Genomic DNA, 22,530 nt, shown 5'->3' on the forward strand with positions numbered 1-22,530 from the left:
ATAATGCTGAGTTTGTCCAGATCAAGTAAGAGTGTGATGATTTGATGAGAAATGAATCACCAGTGATCCCTGCCGCTCAAGGGGAATAAAGGATACCCCCCACTCGTGGTCACACTCTGCAGGCACTTTGTAATGACTGTATGACTGCTGACCTTTCCTTGCAAGGAATACATAATTGTTAAAGACAATTGATACCTGTTTGTCTCTTATGCAGTGATGTAAAATTGCCACTACACTGTCCATCTTTATTATGTGGGATTAGGGGGCGCGTAGATCTAGGCTATGTACAGAACGTTTTTTTTTTTTTTAACCGGACAATTTATTATTTTCAAATATATGCATTTATAGTGTGTATATAAACAAATATTTATTTTATAATGACATAATTATACATATGCATGTACATTTATATGTTTTAAATGCAATTATAATTACTGTAGGCTAATATATGTAGCAGGGCATTCAGTTACTTTTGAAAGGACAAAAATAAGGTGTATTTCATTAGACTTTAACTTTGCCAGCTATAAAAATATCAAGCATTTCCTCATGTTTTACCACAGATTTTTAGTGACAGTCGATATGCATGGGCCACTGGCGATGACAGTCCCCCCTCCCCTCTCCTCTCCCTTCTCCCTTGCCGTGCCATACCACACCCACTCTCCTCCCTTCTTCTCACAGCCATCCACGCCCATTTAAGTTACATTTTTCAAAAAGGTTGTGAGCTAGACTTGAGCTGAAAGAGGGTTCATGACCCTTTAAGCTTGTTTGCCCCTGTGTATTTAAACCCCCTTTGTTTCATGTGTTCTTTGTCAGTTCTTGTCCTACATGGATGTCTCATTTTGTTCTCGGTTTCCTGGTTCCTTGGTCTCTGTTATGGTTTTGTTTGTTTATTTTCTTATTAAACTACTTTGCATCTGGATCTAGCTCTCCCTTTGTTTCTTGAGTTCACCCAGTGTTACAATAAGATTGAAGCACTGTCTCATTTTGGTCAAAATCTTAATATTTTAAATCGATAGCTGAAGTTGAACTAACAATACAATTTCAAAGCCTTTTAATATTTAAAGACGCACAACAATGATGCCCTTTGTCATCAATGCTTTTTGTTTTAGTATTAGAGACTTTAGCAAAATCAGTCAGAAGTAACTCTATCATTAAGAGCTTAGATCGTGACCATCAGACTGTACGCAGACGATACTACTCTTTTTCTCACAAAACTTGAAAGATCTGTTCCAGCGTTGCTCAAATTTATTGATAGTTTTTAAGTTCTCTGTCTATAAAACTAACAATAAAGTCATCAACCATCTTCAATTTATAAATGCAATTAATGGATTAAAATATTTGGGTATAGTTATTACTCCTACAATTAACAGGTTAATTCCTGTCAATTACAATTTAGTTAAAACAAAAGATGATCCTCCCCAACAATCTCATTGATTGGTTGTATAAAGATTATGAAGATGAAAATTCTTCCCTAATTCCTGTATTTATTTTGCTCTATTCCACTTTTCCATCCACTAGTTATTTTCTTTAGTATGAAACTGGAACAGGGGCAAATACCTTTTCACATCAATGGACCGACTGTTAATAAATACCGAGCTGTTTCTGACAGATCTGACTGTGTGTGTGTTTGTCCAGCCCTCTGAAGAGCTTTATATAAGACAGAAATCTGTCAGACAAACATCTCTCAGACTCGATCCAGGAGAAGCTGCTCTTCTGACTCCGGCTACAGTCCAACAGGTTAGTATGTTTCTAATACGGAGCACTTGTGGACTCTTAGTTCATTTGAAAACCTGTATTCTGTAGCCAATGTTATTTTGTGAAACAGACATATTAAATATGCTAACTAGTAATACATATACATTACACATGGAATATATAAATGACAAGAAAATGTTAAATATAAAATACAGAGCTAAGGAGAAAACCTTTTCAGAGTGTTGAAAAAATATTGGTAACTTGCTCATAACCATCTTTTTTATATTTATATATATATATAGCCCTATTCAGATGGCAGTTGTTTCTCATGGATTTTTCTACTTTAACAGGGTCTTTTTTTTAATCTCACAACCAGTGTAAAACTGCCCAATCATTGGTCGAATTACCTAGGCTTTCGAGTGTTATTAAAACTATATTAACCCTCTGGGGTCTGAGGTGTTTTCTGGCCCTGGAGGTGTTCTGACATGCTCTGACATTTGTGCTTATTTCTGTTACTTGTGACATTTCCATGGCTAAAGTCTCAATGGTCAAGCACAAACTCTGCTACAATAATATGTCAGCAGCATGTATATAAAGGTTTTTAGTTTTGAGAAAATTACGTTTATGCGTGGTTTGTAAAAAGAAAAAAATAAGGCCATAAAACCCATACTTATTATTTGTTCACAAGACTTTTGAAAATTGTATCATGTAGCCAAAACTTTTTGTGTCAAAATTATGTGAAAATGATCCTGCCCACTCATTCACATAAAACAATATATTGATTTAAAATTTGTAAAAAAGGTTTTGTGTGAGAAAGCTGTATGCGAGGAGACGTGAATCATCATGAATATTGATGTTTCACACCTGAGAAAGACAAAGACCTGTCATGATTCTGCCTTGTCCTTGATTTTCTCTAGTCTTGAGGCAGGATCATGACAGACCCATGTTTTGTGTGCAAGCACATGGCCTTTTGTTTGGGCCATGTGCTTGTGTTGTCTCGTTACCTTGCCCCGCCCCCTTGTTATCTTCGTTTTGTCATTATTGCTTTACCTGTGTCACCTGCCGTCATTATTAGTTTCTCCCTATTTAATCCCCTTGTGTTTGCTGTCCTGTGCCGGTTCATTGTCAATCAATGTGTAACCTGCCTGTGTTTGTACCATTGCTGAGAGTTCCTTGTCAAGTAAGAGTTTTTGTCTGAAGAGTTGTATGTAATATATCCCAGTTCTTAGTCTAGTTATTGTCTTGCTTGTTAGTCAACCATCCTTACCTCTGTTTTACCCCCTCGTGGGCTTTGTTTTCCCTGTTTTCTGTTATAAATAAACCTTGTGTGTTTGCATATTGTCTGCAATTGGGTTCATCCATCACCCTCATGACAAAACCCTCCCATAATGGCCCTATCAGGTGGGAATGTGAGGGAACTTGCACAAAGAAAGTGGAGAGATTAAAATAATTGCTTTTTGATTGTTTGGATTTATTTACAACACAACATAATCCTAAAATACAAAGGACAAAAAGGCACATTATTGAACACACTGATGTAAAGACAGAGACTTGAACAGTCACACACCTGTGTGCCATTCCTGAAACATTGTACCTTTCATTTCCAAGGTGTTTGCTTTTTCATTTTACCATGTATCATGTACAGAGACTTGTGTGAATGTTTAAGTTAGCAGGACTCATCAGTGGGGAAAAAAAAAAAACAATAAATAAAGAATAAAAAATAACTGTGAACATGCTGATATCAAGAGAAACTATAGGGTTGCACGATTTGAGGAAGAAAATCTAATTGTGATTTTTTTGGTTAAAATTGCGATTTAAAATTCACAAAACAAAATGATATTATGAGCACCAGGTTTGTTGTGCCTTGTAGGCAAATACTTGTAGGGCTGCATAAAATAATAACAATAATATGTTTTACTTTACAGAAATGCAGGTGGCCTATAATGATAAATCATTCAAAATAACCCTTGTAAGTACACTACACTAGAGAAAAATATATGGATTATCATATATTACTTCAAATGTTTTCAGAACGCGCATCATGTTTATTTTCTTTATTTTATGAAAAGCACAAAAATATGTTTTCATTATGAGTGTACACAAATAAAAGTAGACATTTAACAGTTTTGAATGATGTATAACACTTATCTGTATGACAAAAATCGACTGAGTTATTTGAGTCTCTTATTAAGCAGCGTGGTTGTGCCAGCGCACCGGCTGACCCCAGGGGGGTAAAGGGTTAGTTCACCCAAAAATTTAAAAAATAAATAAAAATTAGTTCAGATGATGTCTGTTTATTTGTTAATCTAGCCACTGTACTAAGTAAGAACCTTGGATTGTTTTGATTCTTTTCTATTAGTTTGAGGAGATGCTCGGCCCTGTCTGCTTTTAAAGCCTTTTTATAACAGGAAGTGCTGTCTTTCCACGCGACTCTGAAGACCTCTAAATGAGTTTCTCTCCATTTGCAAGCTAGATTACGAGTTTCTCTCTTGATAGCGTGAGTAAAACTGTTGTACCATGGTGCAGTTCTTTTCTGTCTAACCTTTTTTAATCTGATGGGTGCAACAGTTTCTAATTTATTACAGAAAATGGTGCAAATACTGCTAGTCATTTCCTCTAATTAATTTCAATTCAATATTGATAGATAGAGATGCTTCCACAGCTTGGACTGGTAGAGGACTGCACTAAATCTAATATTTGTTAGTGACATAATTTTTGTTCAGAATTATAATTTAATTCTCAGTTTTATTTAACCTACAGATAAAGCTATACATTAACTTTCGCAAAGTTGCTTGTATAGTGTTAATTCGAGCTGTGACAAACATTTCACTCGCACTAGTCCATCTTAGTTGCTTTAAAAGCACACGACAGCCTTTGCAGACTGGCTTTTTTATAGTTAGTCCAAAGATGGGCCATGTACAGAGATCTACATGTAGCAGCTCAAATGAGGGGAATGTATAATTAATAATCAATAATTAATTATTAATAATTAATCATACTGGTTATGAGCCATATTACCTACACAATTTAAATCGCCCAAAAAGGGAATACAAAGCCCATATATTTGTATCTCTATGAATATATAATTAACCACAACGAATTACAATTAATTATGAATATACAGATGGGCTATATATCAAATTTGTGAATGCCTACAAAATTAATGTCACATCGAATCATTTGTTTGTCCACCAAACGAACCATGCGATTTTCTTATCAACACTTAAGGAGGATTCTTCTTATAAACTCTCAAGAGAGGCTATTCCTCTGGCCATGAGGAATAACTTTCTTGTTTTATAAGATTATTAACTTGTAGGCTGATCACACTTCATAAAGCTTGTAGCTAAGATCACACATTTAAGAGGTTTTTGTTCCATGAGCAGCAAACAGAGACAATCAAGCGTATAATGGGTTTTTAATAAATGAAACTATAAACATACAACTACCTTTAACAAAGAATACATATATGAGTAGTATAATGAAAGTAAAGAAAGAAAGAAAAAGCAGATCATGGAATGGCAAACATATCACAAACAATGAACCTTTGAGAACCAGCAAAGAATCAAATCACCTTAAGCAGGGGCAGATAATCTTAAAGGAACACTCCACCGTTTTTTCATATTAAACTATGTTATTCCCTTAACTAAGACGAGTTGATACATACCTCTCTCGTTTCAGTGCGTGCACTCAATCGCTCTGGCGCGCGGCGACACTTTGATAGCACTTAGCTTAGCCCAGTTCATTCATTAGGGACCAAACAGAGATGAAGTTATAAGCGACCAAACACCTCCAAGTTTTTCCTATTTAAAGACAGTTACATGGCGCTTTTCTAAGAGGGTAAAAAGGATAACTATAATATATGGCGGAATAGCACTTTTGGGAGTGCGCACTTCGACTCTGCGCAGTAAAAAGTCACGCCTGAAAAATCCTCTCCCTCTCACTTCTGTCATTAGAACCAACGTGACTTTTTACTGCGCCGAGTCGAAGTGCGCACTCCCAAAAGTGCTATATGGAAATCAACTGTTTAATAAATTAAAGTGATTTTTCCAGAAGTGCCCGAAAAGACATACACGCTGAATTCCCTTCCACCAAGACACCGGACACCGTCTTTGGGCCAGTGATTGAAGTTTACAAAGTGGTGACCCCGACGTGATCTCCCAGTCTCAGGCGAGTGACGTCTTTCGGCGCGACAATTCAGATCCTAACGGAGCATGAGGTTTGAGCTTCTCCTTCTCTGTCTCCAGCTACTGTGGAAAGTAAATTTTTCCTGTATCTTTTAGAAAGTGTTGAGGGAAAACTTAGACGCACCTCATATAGACACATTGGTAGAATGGGTCGGCATACCCAGGATAGACCGGAACCGCAGAAAACCGGTATAAATCTAAGATTATCAGAAAAACATGGCTTATCAGGGAAATGGTAGTTTGAGTGTAGACAAGGATGTAATGGAATCTCTTGCTTTGCAAATCAAAGATCTTCTTTTTCGTTTGCGTAACAAGGGGGTAGATTTTGATTGGAATAATAAGCAAATTTGAGCCTGGTACGCTACCGAGGGGCGAAACCTAGAGACTAAAACTTGAAAAGAAGCTTCAAGTAGATAAACAATATACATCCGCGCTCGAGGAGTGCTGCGGTTCTGCAGGCTTTCCTATAGCTGCAGTTAAGCTAGCGGCGATAAATTCAAAAATTGGTGGCGATGTATACAGTCATAGCGACGAAGATGATATGGTAGCAGCTCTACCGAGCGGCATCCAAGATCAGTTGTCACTGAGAGAATCTCGTAGACAAACTCCAAAGGCACACTCTAGTCTGGGGATGCGCGATCTTTCTCCAGAACCCGCGACTGAAATGTATTATCCAAATAGACCTGAAGAACCGAAACCCCGCAGTCCCATAAGAACTCGAAGTAAATCTGGCACTGTTCTTCGAAAACCCGTAAAAGTTGCTGTTCTTAAAACAATGACTAACGCAGATGATGAAGTCACTACCATTAGCCGACCTTTAACTTGCGAAGAATGCACAAAACACTAAGTTGTGGGCACAATGCCAAGAAAAGGCCCTTTTCAACCCTACTGGGACAACTTAATGTTACAGGCTTCAGTGTACAAGTTAGAGCCTAGGGACGTTTGGCAAGTAGCCCTCCTCACTATTCCAGACGAGCTAAAACCAAAAATGTCACGCGAATTGAGATCTGGAGAAATTATAATCAAACAGGAAGATGAGGATGAAAATGAGGTTTACGAAAGATTGAGGGAGACTTTATTAGAGTTAAGGGGACCAACACACGCTGAGTGGAACAGAATTTTAGACATCAAACAGGCCACCAAAGAGCCATTTGAAATTTATGCTGAACGTTTATGAGTGACCTACAAAGAGCACTCAGGGTTAGAGGATGCACAGCGTGATCAGGAAGTTTTACTTCAACTCCTGAAAAATAATGCAGGTCCTCATATACAGCAGGCGCTCGTTCATGGAGCCGATCCATCCAAGAATACCTACCAGTCACTGGTGGATTGGGCTTCCAAAATAGAAACTAGGCTCAAGCAAAGCAAAGCTCATTCCGTTTCAACAACGCAATGGTTAGCTGAAGGAAAAGGTGCTAAAAATCCTAGTCCTAGGCCACCACTACAATGCTTTTATTGCAAGAAAACTGGCCATACTATTCAGAGCTGTTTCAAACTAAAAAGAGAGCAGATCAATCAAAAAACGCATTCCAAAAATGACGAAAATTCTCCAGAGAATAGCTCAAAACAAATTGAAGAACAATCGATGAACCGGGACGGCCCTTACAAAAACTTGCAGGCAGATCTCGCTATCCTTTTGGCGAAATATAACAATCCCCAATAGGGGTGCGTGGCCTCCGTTGCTATAGGAAGCGTTATCACAAGCGAAAACCGAATCAAACTAAGAGCTAACCTTGGAGGCCGGTTAATTAACATTCTTATTGATAGCGGAGCCGCTTGTTCTTGCACAAACATTCCGTTACCACTAAGCACGCGAACAATTCATCAAAGTATAGGCATAGGCGATTTAGGCATAGTAGTGTTAAAAGAGCAATTCTGGTATTTATCAGATAACAGCGAAGGAACTGTGTTGGGTATGGACATTATGAGAAAACATGGCTTTGTAATTCATTGTTTTGAAAAACAAATTGAAGTACAAACAAACAAAACGGCAAAGAAATGCCTGCCTCAAGGCAAGGCCAACATCATGTCCATATTCAGTACAGATCCAACTCAACTTCTCATCAACAAACACAGCGATGTTTGGGCTAACCATGAACACGACTGCGGCCTTGTTGATTTTGAAGTATGCATTGAGGGAGAGCCCCCTCCCCCACAAAAACAATATCGCATTAAGCCAGAGGCGGAGGTCGCTGTTCATGAGATAGTGAAACAGCTTGAGATTAGAGGCATAGTTCGGCGATGCTGTTCAACTACAAATTCTCCGTGTTTGCCAGTTCCGGTAAATGGCATCTTTGTATTGATTATCAGCATCTCAATAAAGTTCTGCCTAAAGTTTCAATCAATGCTTCGTGGTTCACGGTGCTTGACATCAAAAATGTTTTTTGGTCTATTAAAGTCAAACGAGAAGACCAATGGTAGTTAGCATTTACTGTAAATCAAATGCAGTATACCTGGGAACGAATGCCGCAGGGCCTTCACAACAGCCCAGCCATTTTCCATCGAGCTGTGGCAGATGTGCCCAGTCCCTTACTAGGGACTGGCAAAGTAGTTCACTATGTAGACGACATACTGGTAGCCACAGAAGAACCACTTGAGAACCACTTGCAACTGGTTGACGAAGTGTTAGAGATGCTAGGTGACGCAGGCTTTAAAATGAACAAAGAAAAAGCCCAAATTGCACAAAGGGAGGTACACTATTTAGGATACACTCTGACTCAAAGTCACAAAGCCTTAACAGACGACAGGAAAAATGCATTGCCGAACTGCCTCGACCTTATACTTTAAACTCGCTGCAAAAAGTATTCGGAACAGCAAACTATTTACGAGATTTCATCCCTGATTTTGCAAATACCGCCGCACCATTGTATTCGCTTTTAAAAGGGAAAACAAAACCAAATGATATCCTTGAATGGACTGATGAACACGAACAGGCTTTTACAGATTTGAAACAGCGTTTGTGCGCCGCGCCCGCCCTGGGTTTGCCCAACCCATAAAAAATTTTACACATTCAAGTGGACACGCATGAAATTACACTAAGCGGAGTCTTAGCCCAGAAATATGGAGGAAAACTGCGTCCAGTCGCTTACTACAGCCGGAAAAAATCTCTGGTAGAACAAGGATTCGACCCATGTACACAGCATGTGCTTGCGGTGCATTGGATGCTAAAAACAACAGAACCCATTGTAGGTTTCCAATCTGTCGTTATACACACACCTGTACGGATGCTGTTACAGAGCCGAATAAAGGGAGTTTCCTCCCAAAGATTAGCGAGATGGCTAGCAGACATTCAAGCACGCAAAATCACAACAAAAAACACATGAATTTTACCACATCTGCTCGGGGATGTTGAGGGACACCTGCACACATGCCAGCCCAAACAAGAGGCACAAAGTCTTGTCCATGACCAGCCACTGCCAGGCCAAGTGCATGTGTACATTGATGGTTCTCGATTCTGTCAAAATGGTCATTTCTATACTGGCTGTGCAGTGTGGACCCCTCATCTTCCCGATACAGATGCTAAACGGCAGTTGTTGTTTAAACTACCAGCTAACATATCTGCACAAAAAGCACTCATTGCACTGTTAGAAGCGATCAAGGCACACCCTGAACCGCTCTGCATGCACACTGACAGTCGTTATTCTTTTGGCGTCGTAACTGACTTTATGACACAGTGGCAATTGAGAAAATTTCTCACTTCTGCTGGAATGCCCATAAAACATTTCAACACTATAACTGCAATATGGCAAGCTGTACAAGCTCGAGAAAACTCAATTTCCGTGGTAAAAGTGCACGCGCACATTAAAAATCCAGATGAACACGAGAACAACAATAACATTGTTGACCAATTGGCTAAGCTGGCAGCAGTGAAAGGCGACCGTTGGCAAAATGAAACAACCTCAGTTTCTGTAGCAAGTGCTGCGCAAGTCACACCCATCGACCTGAAACAGTACCAACAAGATCTGTGGGTCTCTGATGGAGAACTTGTACCACACTTGAAACCTGATCAGATGGTGAATATAATTGAAGGCATAGTAATCCGAGATGGAAAATTTGTCGTTCCAGAAGCCCTCCAAAAGCCAATAATCAAACTATATCATGATTATGCGCATGTATCTGCAACAAAAACAGCACAGTTGATACAAAAACAGTTTTGGTGGCAAGGAATGACAGCTGACATTGAAAGATGGTGCTATGCCTGTCTGGTGTATGCGACAATTAACCAGGGAAAGCTAGGCCGAACAAAACTACGCAGACCAGAACCACCAAAAGGGCCCTGGGAGTCCTTACAATTGGATTTCATTGGTCTGCTTCCCAGTGCCAAGGGCGGGTATCGCTATTGCCTCGTGATAATTGACAAATTCTCAAAATGGGTTGAAGCAATTCCCACTCGCAATAATACAGCAAACACCGTGGCACGTGTGATGGCGAACCAAATCATCCCTCTTTGGGGAGCACCCATTCAAATTGAATCAGATCAGGGGACTCACTTTACTGGACAAGTCATGAAAAATATGTGCAAAATGCTGAATATCAAGCAAAAATTTCACATCCCATACAGGCCGCAAAGTTCTGGTATGGTTGAACGTGCGAACCGCACCATCAAAGAAAATATTGCTAAGCAAATAGCTCAACACCAAAACAGGTGGAGTGATGCTTTACCCACTGTTCTGACTGTGCTGCGAGCAACCCCATCAAAAGCTACAGGCATTAGCCCATATGAGCTTATGACTGGAAGGGTGATGAAGTTACCTATTGATCCAGAAATTTCCCTAGCAGACCTGGGGCCCCTCATGCTCGCAACTCAACAGACAGTGTTGGTGCAATTGCAAGAAAGGTTGAAGGTGCTGCACGCCCAGGCTGGACTGAAACAACAGCAGTCAGACCTGACAAATGATGCACAATTTAACCCAACCTCTGAAACAACATTTTCAGAAGGAGATATTGTGATGGTACGCGTTTTTTGTAAAACAAAACGCATTTTCCCCTACATGGCACGGGCCCTATGAAATTAAGGCTGTTTGTAACAGTTGTGTGGCCGTGACAATCCGAGGAAAATTAAGATGGTACCACATGTCCCAGTGTAAACGGTTCAAAGGTTCATTGAATTAATTATGATATTTTTCCTCCACAGGACAGTCACCTCAATTCCATGGAGGCCAGATGCCAGGACAGTGTCCGGACCCACCTGCATCGAATTGGGACAACGAGTCACACTCACACACACCTTAGGATGCGGTAGATGGGTATGGAAATATATTAAGGGGCCATCCACATCATACATTCCAGTCACATACAAAGAAATAGTCACATGGCCCCCCGGATTAGCACCGGAACCAAATTGTGCAACAAAAATATGCTGTAAGACAGGTTCTACCCATCTTCCAGACAAAAACCTTACAGGCTACACACGCGCACCACAATTTCACCATAACATTACCGCCTGGTACCAACTTGAAGAATTCCCAGATTCAAATATTGGTAACATGCACACACTATATGAAAATAACAACAAGGGCGGAGATCCAAAAAAATGCACACACACTACAACGCATAACAATACACATTTAAAGTTTACTGAACTTCTTTTCAATCTAACAAATAAGGTATCTAACAATAATTTGAAAACATTTGTTTGGACCGGCCGAAAAGAAGGAACCTACTGTGTGGGAAAATGTGAGGCAAATACGAATAATTTCACTAGCCCTCACAATTGTTCATGGACTTTACAACATTGCTTTAATTTAACCACATGCGGTTACAAAAAACCCACACAGTGTCCAAAATTGTATACCACCCCTCCAGGTGGCATAATCAAAGGGAATGTAAATAAGACTTTACTACATGATGTCAATCTTGTGATAACACGTCATGTATAACATCTCCAATGTGTTATCTGCTTATGTAAAACACTGTAACTTTAATGATAAGACGTATACATGGCTACAGTCACGCATAGATGATTTAGTTTCTGATTACAAAAACAGACTTGCAGTTCAAATTCCATCTGCTCGCACCAAACGAGACCTGTTTGGAAATATAGCAGGCCTTTTTGGCTCAGTTAATTCTATATCCAACACTTACAAAATAACAGGTCAATCTCAATTTTCAAATTGGTTGGCAAATCAGGTGGCCACTGGTTTTCAACACATCACCAATAGTAACGAAATCATTATCAAAGCGGTCAGATCTGAGGCGCAGGCGCTTCTGTCGACCAGTCAATCAATTTTCAATCAGACCCGTACCATCGAGCATGACTTAGCCTGTAGATTGTATGCACAAGATTTGTTTACTGCAGCAAGACAAGAGATTTTAGATCTTCGTCTCCATAAAACACCTAGGCATGTTTTAAATGATCTTATTGAAATTTTAGATCTGCATAGATGGCTTGCATCTGAGAAAATGAAAAATATTAAGTATTCTGAATTGCTATCAACATTAATGATGTATACTGGAAATGAATGTACTGACTGTATTGGGTTCTTTGCCACTTTCCCTCTAATTCACCCAGATCAAATTTATCTAAATTCCACTACCATATGCTCTATTGGCGTGGTAGTGAGGGATCAAATCATAAAATGGGATCATCTGACGGGGTATATGACTTTGAAGGGCACTGAAACCTTGTTTACCACTCGCACCTGTTGTCATGAAACATCTAGTTACATTATCTGTACCTGCAACACTCTACAACCCTTTTCTTCCAATGATTCTAAGCTCATTAATGTTCAATCATTGCATGGTCATTCTGATGCTGTTCAAGTGTCTCACACACAGTGGTGCGTCGTCAGTGAGATGAATTCCTTCTCCTATGGAGGTCTGACCTGCCCTGCAAACCACACGTTCTGTTTGGAAGTGAAAGAGGACTTTTCAATGGGTCAGATAAACATCCTGGGGAGGGTACCGATGGACGCGGACGTTTCTCCCTGGTGGGAGGACACTTTCTATGAACAGAGCACTCAAGCTTTGGTCAACACAATGGACTTAGCGCAAGAAATCATCTTACAGACTGAGTACCATCTCAACCAAGCTCAAGTGGAAGCGAATCTTGCGAGAAAGACTGCAGAAATCCTGTCCAGCTCCTCTACCCGCTCAGCAAGGTACGCTTACACCTGGTGGGACTGGACGTTCCGTGGATGTGTCCTCGCCAGTGTGCTCATCTTCTTACTAACACTCTGTCAGTGCAGCCACTTCAGGTGCCTTCTCCGCGCAATGCGCACTTCAACGAACGTGGCCATTGCACTCAGTCCATTACAGGTACCAGCCCTATGGAAATTGCAGCCATAAGCGGACTTCATCAAATTTTGGCCCCTCAGGGACTGATCTAAATCTGCCCCAAGGGGCCAGGGGCGGAAACTGTAAGGATGGATTTTTACTAAGACTGAATTCAAGAATTCTAACCTGCAATAAAACAATAAAACTCACTAATCTGAAGAAGAGATCTATGGGACAGAGAGCACAACACAACTGTTACAATCTCATCTCTTCCCCCCATGCTGAGTTCCTGACTCTGCACACTATCTTCTCCCCTCCAGGTCATTCAGTCATGCAAAACACACAAACCTACTGTCTCCAGTTGTTTTATGAGAGGTCAAAATAAATACTTCTGGTGCGAATGGTAAAGTTGTTTCATTCCCGCAGCAGCAGAACAGTCAGAAAAAAGAAAACAATGCCTGTTCTTCTGTTGTGTGAGATGCCCCAATAAAGATCGTTGATAACATTTAATTTGTATTTATCCCCCGAACTCAGGTGTGACCACTTGGGGCACGAGAAAGGGTCCAGCAAAAGATGAATAAATATTTGGGTGCTAGATGTTTATTGTTCTTTTGTTCCACTTGGGTATTTAAAGGGAATTGGCAAACCACTCAAGGAAGCATCTGTAAACAGAACTTCCCACACTGTTGCTGTGTGTCTCTATTGCCAGGTATGCTGACTCTTTGAAACTATTTTTGATATTGCATTTTGAATGATGTCTCTATTATATGCTGATCAGTTGTTTATTATGTATTCTTTTTAATCCTTTTATTCGATGTTTAATTCTGCCTGGCAAAAATAAATGTTAACCTTGATTTTATTCTGAAGTTTCAGAAATCATTCATTTTAGTAGATTAAAAGTGCAGTCTGGTGTTTCCGCAAATCTTTGTCCAGGATAGATCAAACTGAAGGCACTTTGAATGGACCATGGGGCACATCTTAGGAAGACCTTCTGATTTCTGACTATTCCCTGACTTAGCATGTTGTACGCTGCAACTATTATAATAAATTACACCTATGGGTCTAGTGAGCGGCTGCATAGGGTAAAATAATTGCACTGCATCCTCTGATTATTTCAGAACTGGCTAGTTTGTGAGCGTGAGCGCACATTCGCGACGTGACGTCTCAAAGTGACACTAGGTCCGTAATGAACGAATATTTGAAATTATGAGATGCCCAGAATAATCCTTCCCAGCTAACAATTTTAGGTTATAAGAACGTTTCCGTAACGTTCCCATTAAGTTATAAAAACGTTATTTCTGAATGTTCTAGAAACGTTCAAAGCGTCCAGTTTTTTAGACGTTGTATTAACGTTATTTCTTAGTTATAAGAACGTTATTCAAAACGTTATTAGAACGTTCAATTCTCCTGTTATATAAATGTTGTATTAACGTTGTTTCTTAGTTATAAGAACGTTATTAGAACGTTCAATTATCCTGTTATATAAATGTTGTATTAACGTTCTTGCTTGGTTATAAGAACAATGTTCAAATGTTATTGGAACATTCAATTCTTAGGTTATAAGAACGTTTCCATAACGTTCCCATTAAGTTATAAAAACGTTATTTCTGAATGTTCTAGAAACGTTCAAAGCGTCCAGTTTTTTGGACGTTGTATTAACGTTATTTCTTAGTTATAAGAACGTTATTCAAAACGTTATTAGAACGTTCAATTCTCCTGTTATATAAACGTTGTATTAACGTTCTTGCTTGGTTATAAGAACGTTATTCAAATGTTATTAGAACGTTCAATTCTTAGGTTATGAGAACGTTTCCATAACGTTCCCATTAAGTTATAAAAACGTTATTTCTGAATGTTCTAGGAACGTTCAAAACGTCCAGTTTTTTAGACGTTGTATTAATGTTATTTATTAGTTATAAGAACGTTATTAAAAATGTTATTAGAACGTTTAATTATCTTGTTATAAAACATTGTATTAATGTTATTGCTTGGTTATGAGAACGTTATTCAAAACCTTATTAGAACGTTCAATTATCTTGTTACATAAACGTTGTATTAACGTTCTTCCTTGGTTATAAGAACGTTATTCAAGCGTTATTAGAACGTTCAATTCTTCCGTTATATAAACATTCTCTTAATGTTTTTCTAAGATTATGAAAAACGTTCTTAAAACATTCCATTCACTTGTTTAAACATTCTCAATGTTTTTGCATATAATGTATATATGACAATCATTTTATGAAAGCACCTTAAGAACTTTCAGATTTAAAAATTAAGACAAAAGATCTAGAAAGATAATTAAAATCAAAAAGACCCATATTGAATCATGTCTATAATATGTGTAATGTAGTCCACTGAAGACGAGCTGAACTGAACCAAAGTGTAGTTTATTTCAAGATACAGATACAATTGAAACCGACTTGGGTTTGAAAATAACATGAAAATAAACCTGGACTAACATAGAACAAACTGAATAAACTTCAAAATAATGAAACATGAAACAAAACTAAAACAGCCTCTTAACCCTAACCTATCAGCAAGCTAAAAAAAAAAAAAAACATTTTAAAATGACATTATCCACAATCACATCAGCTTCCACTTCCAGCGCATCGGACTGGACTGGACTGGACCCTGAGAGGATCTCCGGAGATACTGCAGGGAGAAAATAAAACAGTGTTGTACTAAAGTGTGGTGAGATTAGTATAAAAGCACTGGGATGCTGTACTTGCTCAAGCACAATATCTAATTAGATTTTCTGACAATTTACAAAAAGTTTAATCTGCTTTGGAATATTGGGAGAAAACATGAAGATACGAGACAAGCTCTCTGCTCTTGTCCCTAAGCCCAGAGCCAGATGCTACTAAATTTATGTTGCTTTTCATGCTCAAGGACTTTGCATTGTTTCTATTTTAATGCACTCTTAAAGTTTAAATTGCATTAATGAACCGTGCCACATCCCAAAACTGCAATCTAATGATAACTTTGCTTAAATCAAAAATATTTTAAATGGTCATTAATGGATCATAATTATTGCACAAATATTATTAAGCAACAAAAAGATTAAAATATTAAATAATTATTGAACTAAAATATAGTACATTTATTGAATTGATGAAAAGGTACTTTTGGTAGGGCAAATACCTGTATTTACATCCTGTTTTCGGTCGAAGTCCACAGTAGTCGATTGTCGAGTTCTCCACTGTTGCTTAGTTACCTATGATCACGCGCGTGAACTCGACAATCGACTACTTTGGACTTCGACCGAAAACAGGATGTAAATACAGGTATGAGCGCTGGCTGAATTAACATCATTTTTATTCATATCTTTCACATCTACTGCAGTCAGATTCACCCGTGTTCACTATGAAGGAATCACTCACATGGCTGGGCACTTGTAATGACACATCAAGGATGTTAAGAGGCTAAAAGCAGGTTTAAAACTTGCCCCATTGAAGTCAACAGGGTGCAAATTTTAAAAAGAGGATAACATGGTGTAGGCAACACCGATTTTTGTCTTTGTTCTCTGTATTGACAGCACTCCAAATTTACAAAAAAATGAGCTCGATGTTAAAATTGACCGGAGTTCTCCTTTAAACTCAAGAAAAACATTAATGTTGTCTCTCCATCACTCCCCAGAATAAAATGCCCCAGTTAATGTGGTCCTCGTAGTAATCAATGCATATTATGCGTTAATATTTAGCAAAAATTGCTGCGAATATAATTTGTTGACCACAAACCACGTGACCACAAGATCAAAGTTGTGCGCAACTCTCTTTCAACGGCTCTGCATCATTGCAACGCCAGAGGCACCAGTTACCATAGAAATTCGCGCCTACAACTGCTGCACCAAGCCAAAAATACAAATTTTAACGCAATTTGAGCAAAAAAAAAAAAATAGCTGCCTGGAGGAATTGAAAATATGGCCTTCCATACACTGTATAATATAAATTAGCACAATTTACAATACTGATGGTTGTTAAAACGCGTAATTACAGTCTGTGAAAAGGGTCCATTACTGTTGTCAAGTGCTCGATCCAAATATCAAATTTAAGAGGAGCCTGGGGATATCCTTCCTTTTTTAAATGTCACATAGGAGCCTGTTATAACCTGTAAAACTGCAAACACTGTGGACAACTTACACGATAAAATTACAAATAAGTTACAGATTTCAATATGACTAACTTGACGCATGAAACAGATAACTGGAGGGGGAAATACCCGGGCCATAGCTAAGCTAACTTAATTGAGCTAACGTTAGCCGATTAACTTTTGAATCTCAAGAACGCGTTCAAATTAAAATCAGTTTAGCTATATTGAAAAGGCGAACAAGGACTCTGGAAAAGGTTAATCTAAATAAAGACATCAATGTAATTTCGCGTTTATTCTTCAGTTTTAACTACATATTTGTGTAGTGTTGTTAACTGCTCTGTGGACTGCGGGAGCAGTTTACGTTACTCAAGACAGTTCATGCAAACTGTTGATCTAGTTAATTTTATTAAAACAGTAGCAACTGCTGCAAAACTAAGTTCATTAGCACTGATACAAGTATTTGATTCATACAACACGCAAAATTCAACTTACCTAAAAGCTGTCGTCTCCGTGTCCGACATCTTGTCCCACTGACGCTGTGTTTGATTGACGGGTCGTGCCGTGCGCTGCAAAACCACGCCCATCCTAGGTAATAGGTCGTTCGGACGTGGGGAATGATCAGATAAAACTACAGTCTATCATAACACATTACCTGTTCTCTTACGAGAGGTCTATCGTACTACGTAAGATATCTTACGCTAGGGGAATCCTTTTTCCGCGAGATATTGAAGCCAAAAATTATCCTTAATTTTGTAATAATGCAAAACGCGTTGCGGCAGCATGCAGACATAGGCGAGGCAGCTCGCGCGCCTATTGGCTGCTCTGCGGCAACTGCAGCAGCCTATCGAGCGAGGCCTGGCGTGACGCCAGACCCAATCAGGGCACTTCGCGCCCGCTGCGTCACGTCCCGCCGAAATGGGCGTGGTCTAGGCCTATAAATACCGCTCGCAGGCAGCTATTATCTGATTTTTCATCCTTCAAGCGAAGCACACGCATCGCTGGAGCTGGAGAAGAAGCCGCGCCGTCTGAGAGAGAGCACCTTCAGCGGGACGAGTCACTGAAGTCGCTGGCCGCGCCGCCTTCCTGCCTTCCTGCTGCACTTTCCGGCGCTCATATCCTTTCCATTACACTGTACTCTGTTTGTGTGTGTGTGTCGCCGCTGCGCACACATTCTAAAAGAGCTAGCGTCTTTTTCAAGATGCCTTCCTGCGGCTCGTGCAGAGCCACACTCAGCGACGGGGACCGCCACGTGGTTTGCGTTTCCTGCCTGGGTGAGGAACATGCAGTTCTCGCGCTCGCTGACGGCGGCTGCCCTCACTCCGAGCTGATGACTATGGCGACTCTGAGGACTCGCCTGGCCTTCTTCGCCGAGACTGCTCCCCCGCCCGCCGCGGTGTCGCGCCGTAAAAAGCGCCGTGCCCAGCGGGTCCCGGAAGCTTCCCCCAGCCGCCAAAGCTCGCCGGTTCGCCCGCTTGCTTCCCCGGCTTCGTCAGCCTCTCTTCCTGACGGACAGCGGCCGCCGTCTGCCGCCGCTTCCGTCGACATCGCTGATGAGGAAGCCCTGCTGGGAGAGGATGATTCCTGCTCTATCCTGGCGTCAGGCAGTGAGGATTGGGCGGGCTCTGAGGATCCCGCGCCCCCTGCCCGCACATCGTCAGGCAAGAGAGCGTCCATCGAGACGGAGCTCATGCGAGTACTCGCACAGGCCCTCGAGTGGTCTTCGCCCGAGCAGCCCGCTCACAACCGGCTGGATGGATTTTTCCTGCCTGGGGAGCACGCTTCACCTGCGTCCAGACCAGCGCCCTTTCTTCCTGAGTTACACGAAGAAGTCGCTAAGTCCTGGAACGCCTATTCAGCTAGAGTGCGTCCTGCTGTCTCTTTGGCATTCTCCGCAGTTGACGATGCCAAGAAAAAAGGATACCTTTCGCTGCCGCCGGTCGAAGAGGCGATAGCGGCCCACTTATGTCCGCCCTCCGCTGGACGGCGCGCTAAGTCGGCCCTACCCTCTAAAGCTTGCCGCACGACGTCAAGCCTGCTCCGCCGCGCTTTCTCCGCCACCGGGCAAGCTGCGTCAGCGCTGCACACCATGGCTACGCTTCAGATCTTCCAGGCCGATCTCCTCCGTAAGCTGGATGAGGAAGGACCTGACGCGATCTGCGTGCCGGACTTAAGAAGTGCCACGGACCTCGCTCTCCGTGCTACTAAGTCTGCAGCGCAGGCCATTGGACGGAATATGGCCTCTCTCACTGTGACCGAGAGACATCTTTGGCTGACGCTCTCGGAAATGGCCGAGTCCGAGCGCACCGCGTTCCTCGACGCCCCGCTTTCCGCCACAGGCCTCTTTGGATCCTCCGTCAAGGATTTTGCGGAGAGATTCGCAGAGGTACAGAAAGCGTCACAGGCTATGAAGCACTTCCTCCCGAAGCGCTCCAGCTCTGCAGCAGGCCGTGCGAAACCGTCTGCTCAGAGCTCACAGCCACAGCCACCGTCCACTGCCTCCACTTCGCAGCGCCGCCAGGCCAGAAGCGCGAGACCGCGCTCCCGCTCATCCGGTCGCCGCCCCGCTGTACGTGGCCCGCGACCTAGGATTACGGTGAAGCCCGAGGCCCCGAAGTCGTCCTAGCACAACTAGGAAAACGACGGTGTTCAAGTCCCGCTGCGGCCAGACTCACACCAAAGCTATTCACTCGTCCAGTTCCAGCAAATGTGACTGTTCCAGTGTTTTCTGCAGCCAACAAGCCGGTTCTGTCACCCGCTTGCCTGCACACAAATGCCGTTTTCACGGCTACCCAGATAAATCCCCAAAAGAGTGTATTTTCTGGTGTCCCGGCCACGGCCGATGGTGTCTCATGTGTAGTAAGAATGCCCACTGCCCAGTGCCCATCTCTACACACAAGCACAGCCTGTCACACAGGGCTCGCGCACATAAAACCGACTCAGATCGGTTGCGCTTCAAACATGGTGAATGTGCCCACTACCCAGTGCCCACTAACACCACGTTATGCATGTCTCACGGTTTCTGTAAAAACGAAACCAACGTGCACTCGCTTCACTCAAGCGAACGATGCTTTCGGTGTGATAAATGTGCCCACTGTCCCGCGCCCACATCCACACATAGACATGACAGTTCCCATGGGAACCGCCCAGCCCTCCCCCTCGCGGTTGACCGCCGCAGAGGAGTCGAGCGCGGGTAATCTGCCCGCTGTTATCAGCGCGCCCCATGCCTCAAATGTCACGAGCGCGACGCTTGTGTTGCAGCACGCCGAAGCTTCTCCATCGCTGAGCGAGCGGAGCGCGCTTCATATTCAACCCCTAGCTATCCATGCAGATGCATGGGCAAAGCTGCCCGGGGTTTCGAAGTGGGTGCTGAACATTATAAAAAGAGGCTATTCGCTACAGTTTCGCCGATGCCCTCGCCGCTATGCGGCGCGCGTCGAGACCACGGTAAAAACAGAAGTAGCACATTTACTTCGAGCCGAAGTGGCGAAACTATTGAGCAAAGGGGCCATAGAGCCTCTCTCTCAAGTTCAGAGCGAAGGAGGGCTATACAGCAGATACTTCCTGGTACCGAAAAAAGACGGGGGTCTCAGACCCATACTAGATCTAAGGGCGCTTTCACACTGGCAGTTTAGTGCGGACCGGGGCACGGTTCGCATGAAAAATCGCTAATGTGAACACTGTCATCGGACCCGGGTGCGCACTAGAGTACCGAACCCGAGACTACCTGGAGGAGGTGGTCTGAGCTCAGTTGCTCCCGAACCGTGGCGCGGTTCGCGTTAATGTGCAAGCAACACGGACTCGGGTGCGCGCTTGTTCAGGAAGTATAGTATCCCGCGCATGCGTATCACTGTTGATATCATTGTTTCCTCACACACGACAACCATGAGTGGCAGGGGAACGTTGTGAAACACGGCGTCCCCTGGATATGTGCTGAATTACCAACGCATTCTCATCCTTGGGCGTCATAATACTGACGCTTTTGACATTTCGTCTACATCGAACGCACATGGCACCCTTTAGCGTCAATATGAGACGCACAGAGCTTTGTTCGGTTATGGGTAGGTTTAGGTGTAGTGTAGGGATAGGGTTAGACCGCTAGGAGGCGCCTTCTGGCCCATTTCTATCTGCGTCTCATATTGACGCTAAAGGGTGCCATGTGCGTTCGATGTAGACGAAATGTCAAAAGCGTCAATATATGACGCCTTGGGATGAGAACGGGCTATGTAATGAACATAAACGTAGTTGTCTCTCACTATGTTGTGCATTATAGCACCAAAAAAACAGACAAATTACAGCTATGCTCAGTCGAGTTGTATTCTCCATGCGTTTTCCGTGTGCGTTTGCGATGACGTAAGATCACTGCAAACGCACCTGGGTTCGATACAACTAATTGAATGTGAAACCAGACCAACGCTGCGGGGGGCGCCGGGAACTAGCGCACTCGGGTTCGGACCGCAGCAAACGAACCCAGTGGAAAAACGCCCTCAGGCAACTGAACAGAGTGCTTGTGAAGCGGCAGTTCAGGATGCTCACGACCAGACAAATCCTTGTGCAGATTCGCCAAGGAGATTGGTTTGTGTCAATAGATCTGAAAGACGCGTATTTTCAAATACAGATAGCGTCACGTCACAGGCGATATTTGAGATTCGCCTTCGAGGGCCAGGCATATCAGTACACAGTCCTGCCGTTCGGTTTATCCCTGGCACCCCGTACATTTACGAAGTGCATGGATGCGGCACTCGCACCCCTCAGAATGAGAGGCATGCGAGTACTGAACTATTTGGACGATTGGCTGATTCTAGCGCAATCTCGCTCAGTGCTCATAGAACACACGACCGTTTTACTCGATCACCTCGAGAATTTGGGTCTCAGTGTCAATTGGGCGAAGAGCTCTCTGTCACCCAGTCAGAAGATATCTTTCCTGGGCACAGAATTGGACTCGCTGTCCATGATAGCGCGATTATCACCGCAGCGCGCGGTAGACATTCAACGCACAGCGAACTCGTTCCGCTGCGGCGCGTCTGTCCCGCTCAAGAAATTTCAGAAGATGCTAGGTCTCATGGCCTCAGCATCATCAGTGCTCCAGCTGGGCCTGCTCCGCATGCGCCCGCTGCAGTTTTGGCTGAAAGCGCGAGTCCCACGCAGAGCGTGGGCATCCGGTTTGCTTCGCCTCAGGGTCAATCAGAAGTGCGTCACAGCTCTGAAACCTTGGAGAGCGAACGACTGGTACCAATCAGGTGTAAGCCTGGGGACTTCCTCGAGGGTGAAAGTGGTGTCCACGGACGCGTCCACCTCGGGATGGGGAGCGCTGCTCGAGGGCAGACCGTTCTTCGGCCAGTGGTCGGAA

The 22,530-nt window shown here is 42.5% G+C and overlaps 1 protein-coding gene across 2 annotated transcripts; it reads left to right on the top strand.

The window, feature by feature from the left end:
* Positions 1–1,697: 1,697 nt before the first annotated feature.
* Positions 1,698–13,953, top strand: LOC309502186 (uncharacterized protein). Of its 2 annotated transcripts, XM_082174461.1 has the most exons (3): positions 1,698–1,737; positions 3,621–3,664; positions 11,014–13,953. In XM_082174461.1, the coding sequence occupies exon 3, from the start codon at positions 11,751–11,753 to the stop codon at positions 13,164–13,166; it is 1,416 nt and encodes a 471-aa protein (XP_082030587.1). In that variant the 5' UTR covers positions 1,698–1,737; positions 3,621–3,664; positions 11,014–11,750; the 3' UTR covers positions 13,167–13,953. The 2 variants fall into 2 exon arrangements, with proteins under 2 accessions (XP_082030587.1, XP_082030588.1); XM_082174462.1 differs by lacking the exon at positions 3,621–3,664 and having other exon boundaries at positions 1,699–1,737.
* The last annotated feature ends 8,577 nt before the right edge of the window (positions 13,954–22,530 follow it).

Source organism: Leuciscus leuciscus, assembly GCF_965113295.1.
Source record: "Leuciscus leuciscus genome assembly, chromosome: 7".
NCBI classification, from domain to species: Eukaryota; Metazoa; Chordata; class Actinopteri; order Cypriniformes; family Leuciscidae; genus Leuciscus; species Leuciscus leuciscus.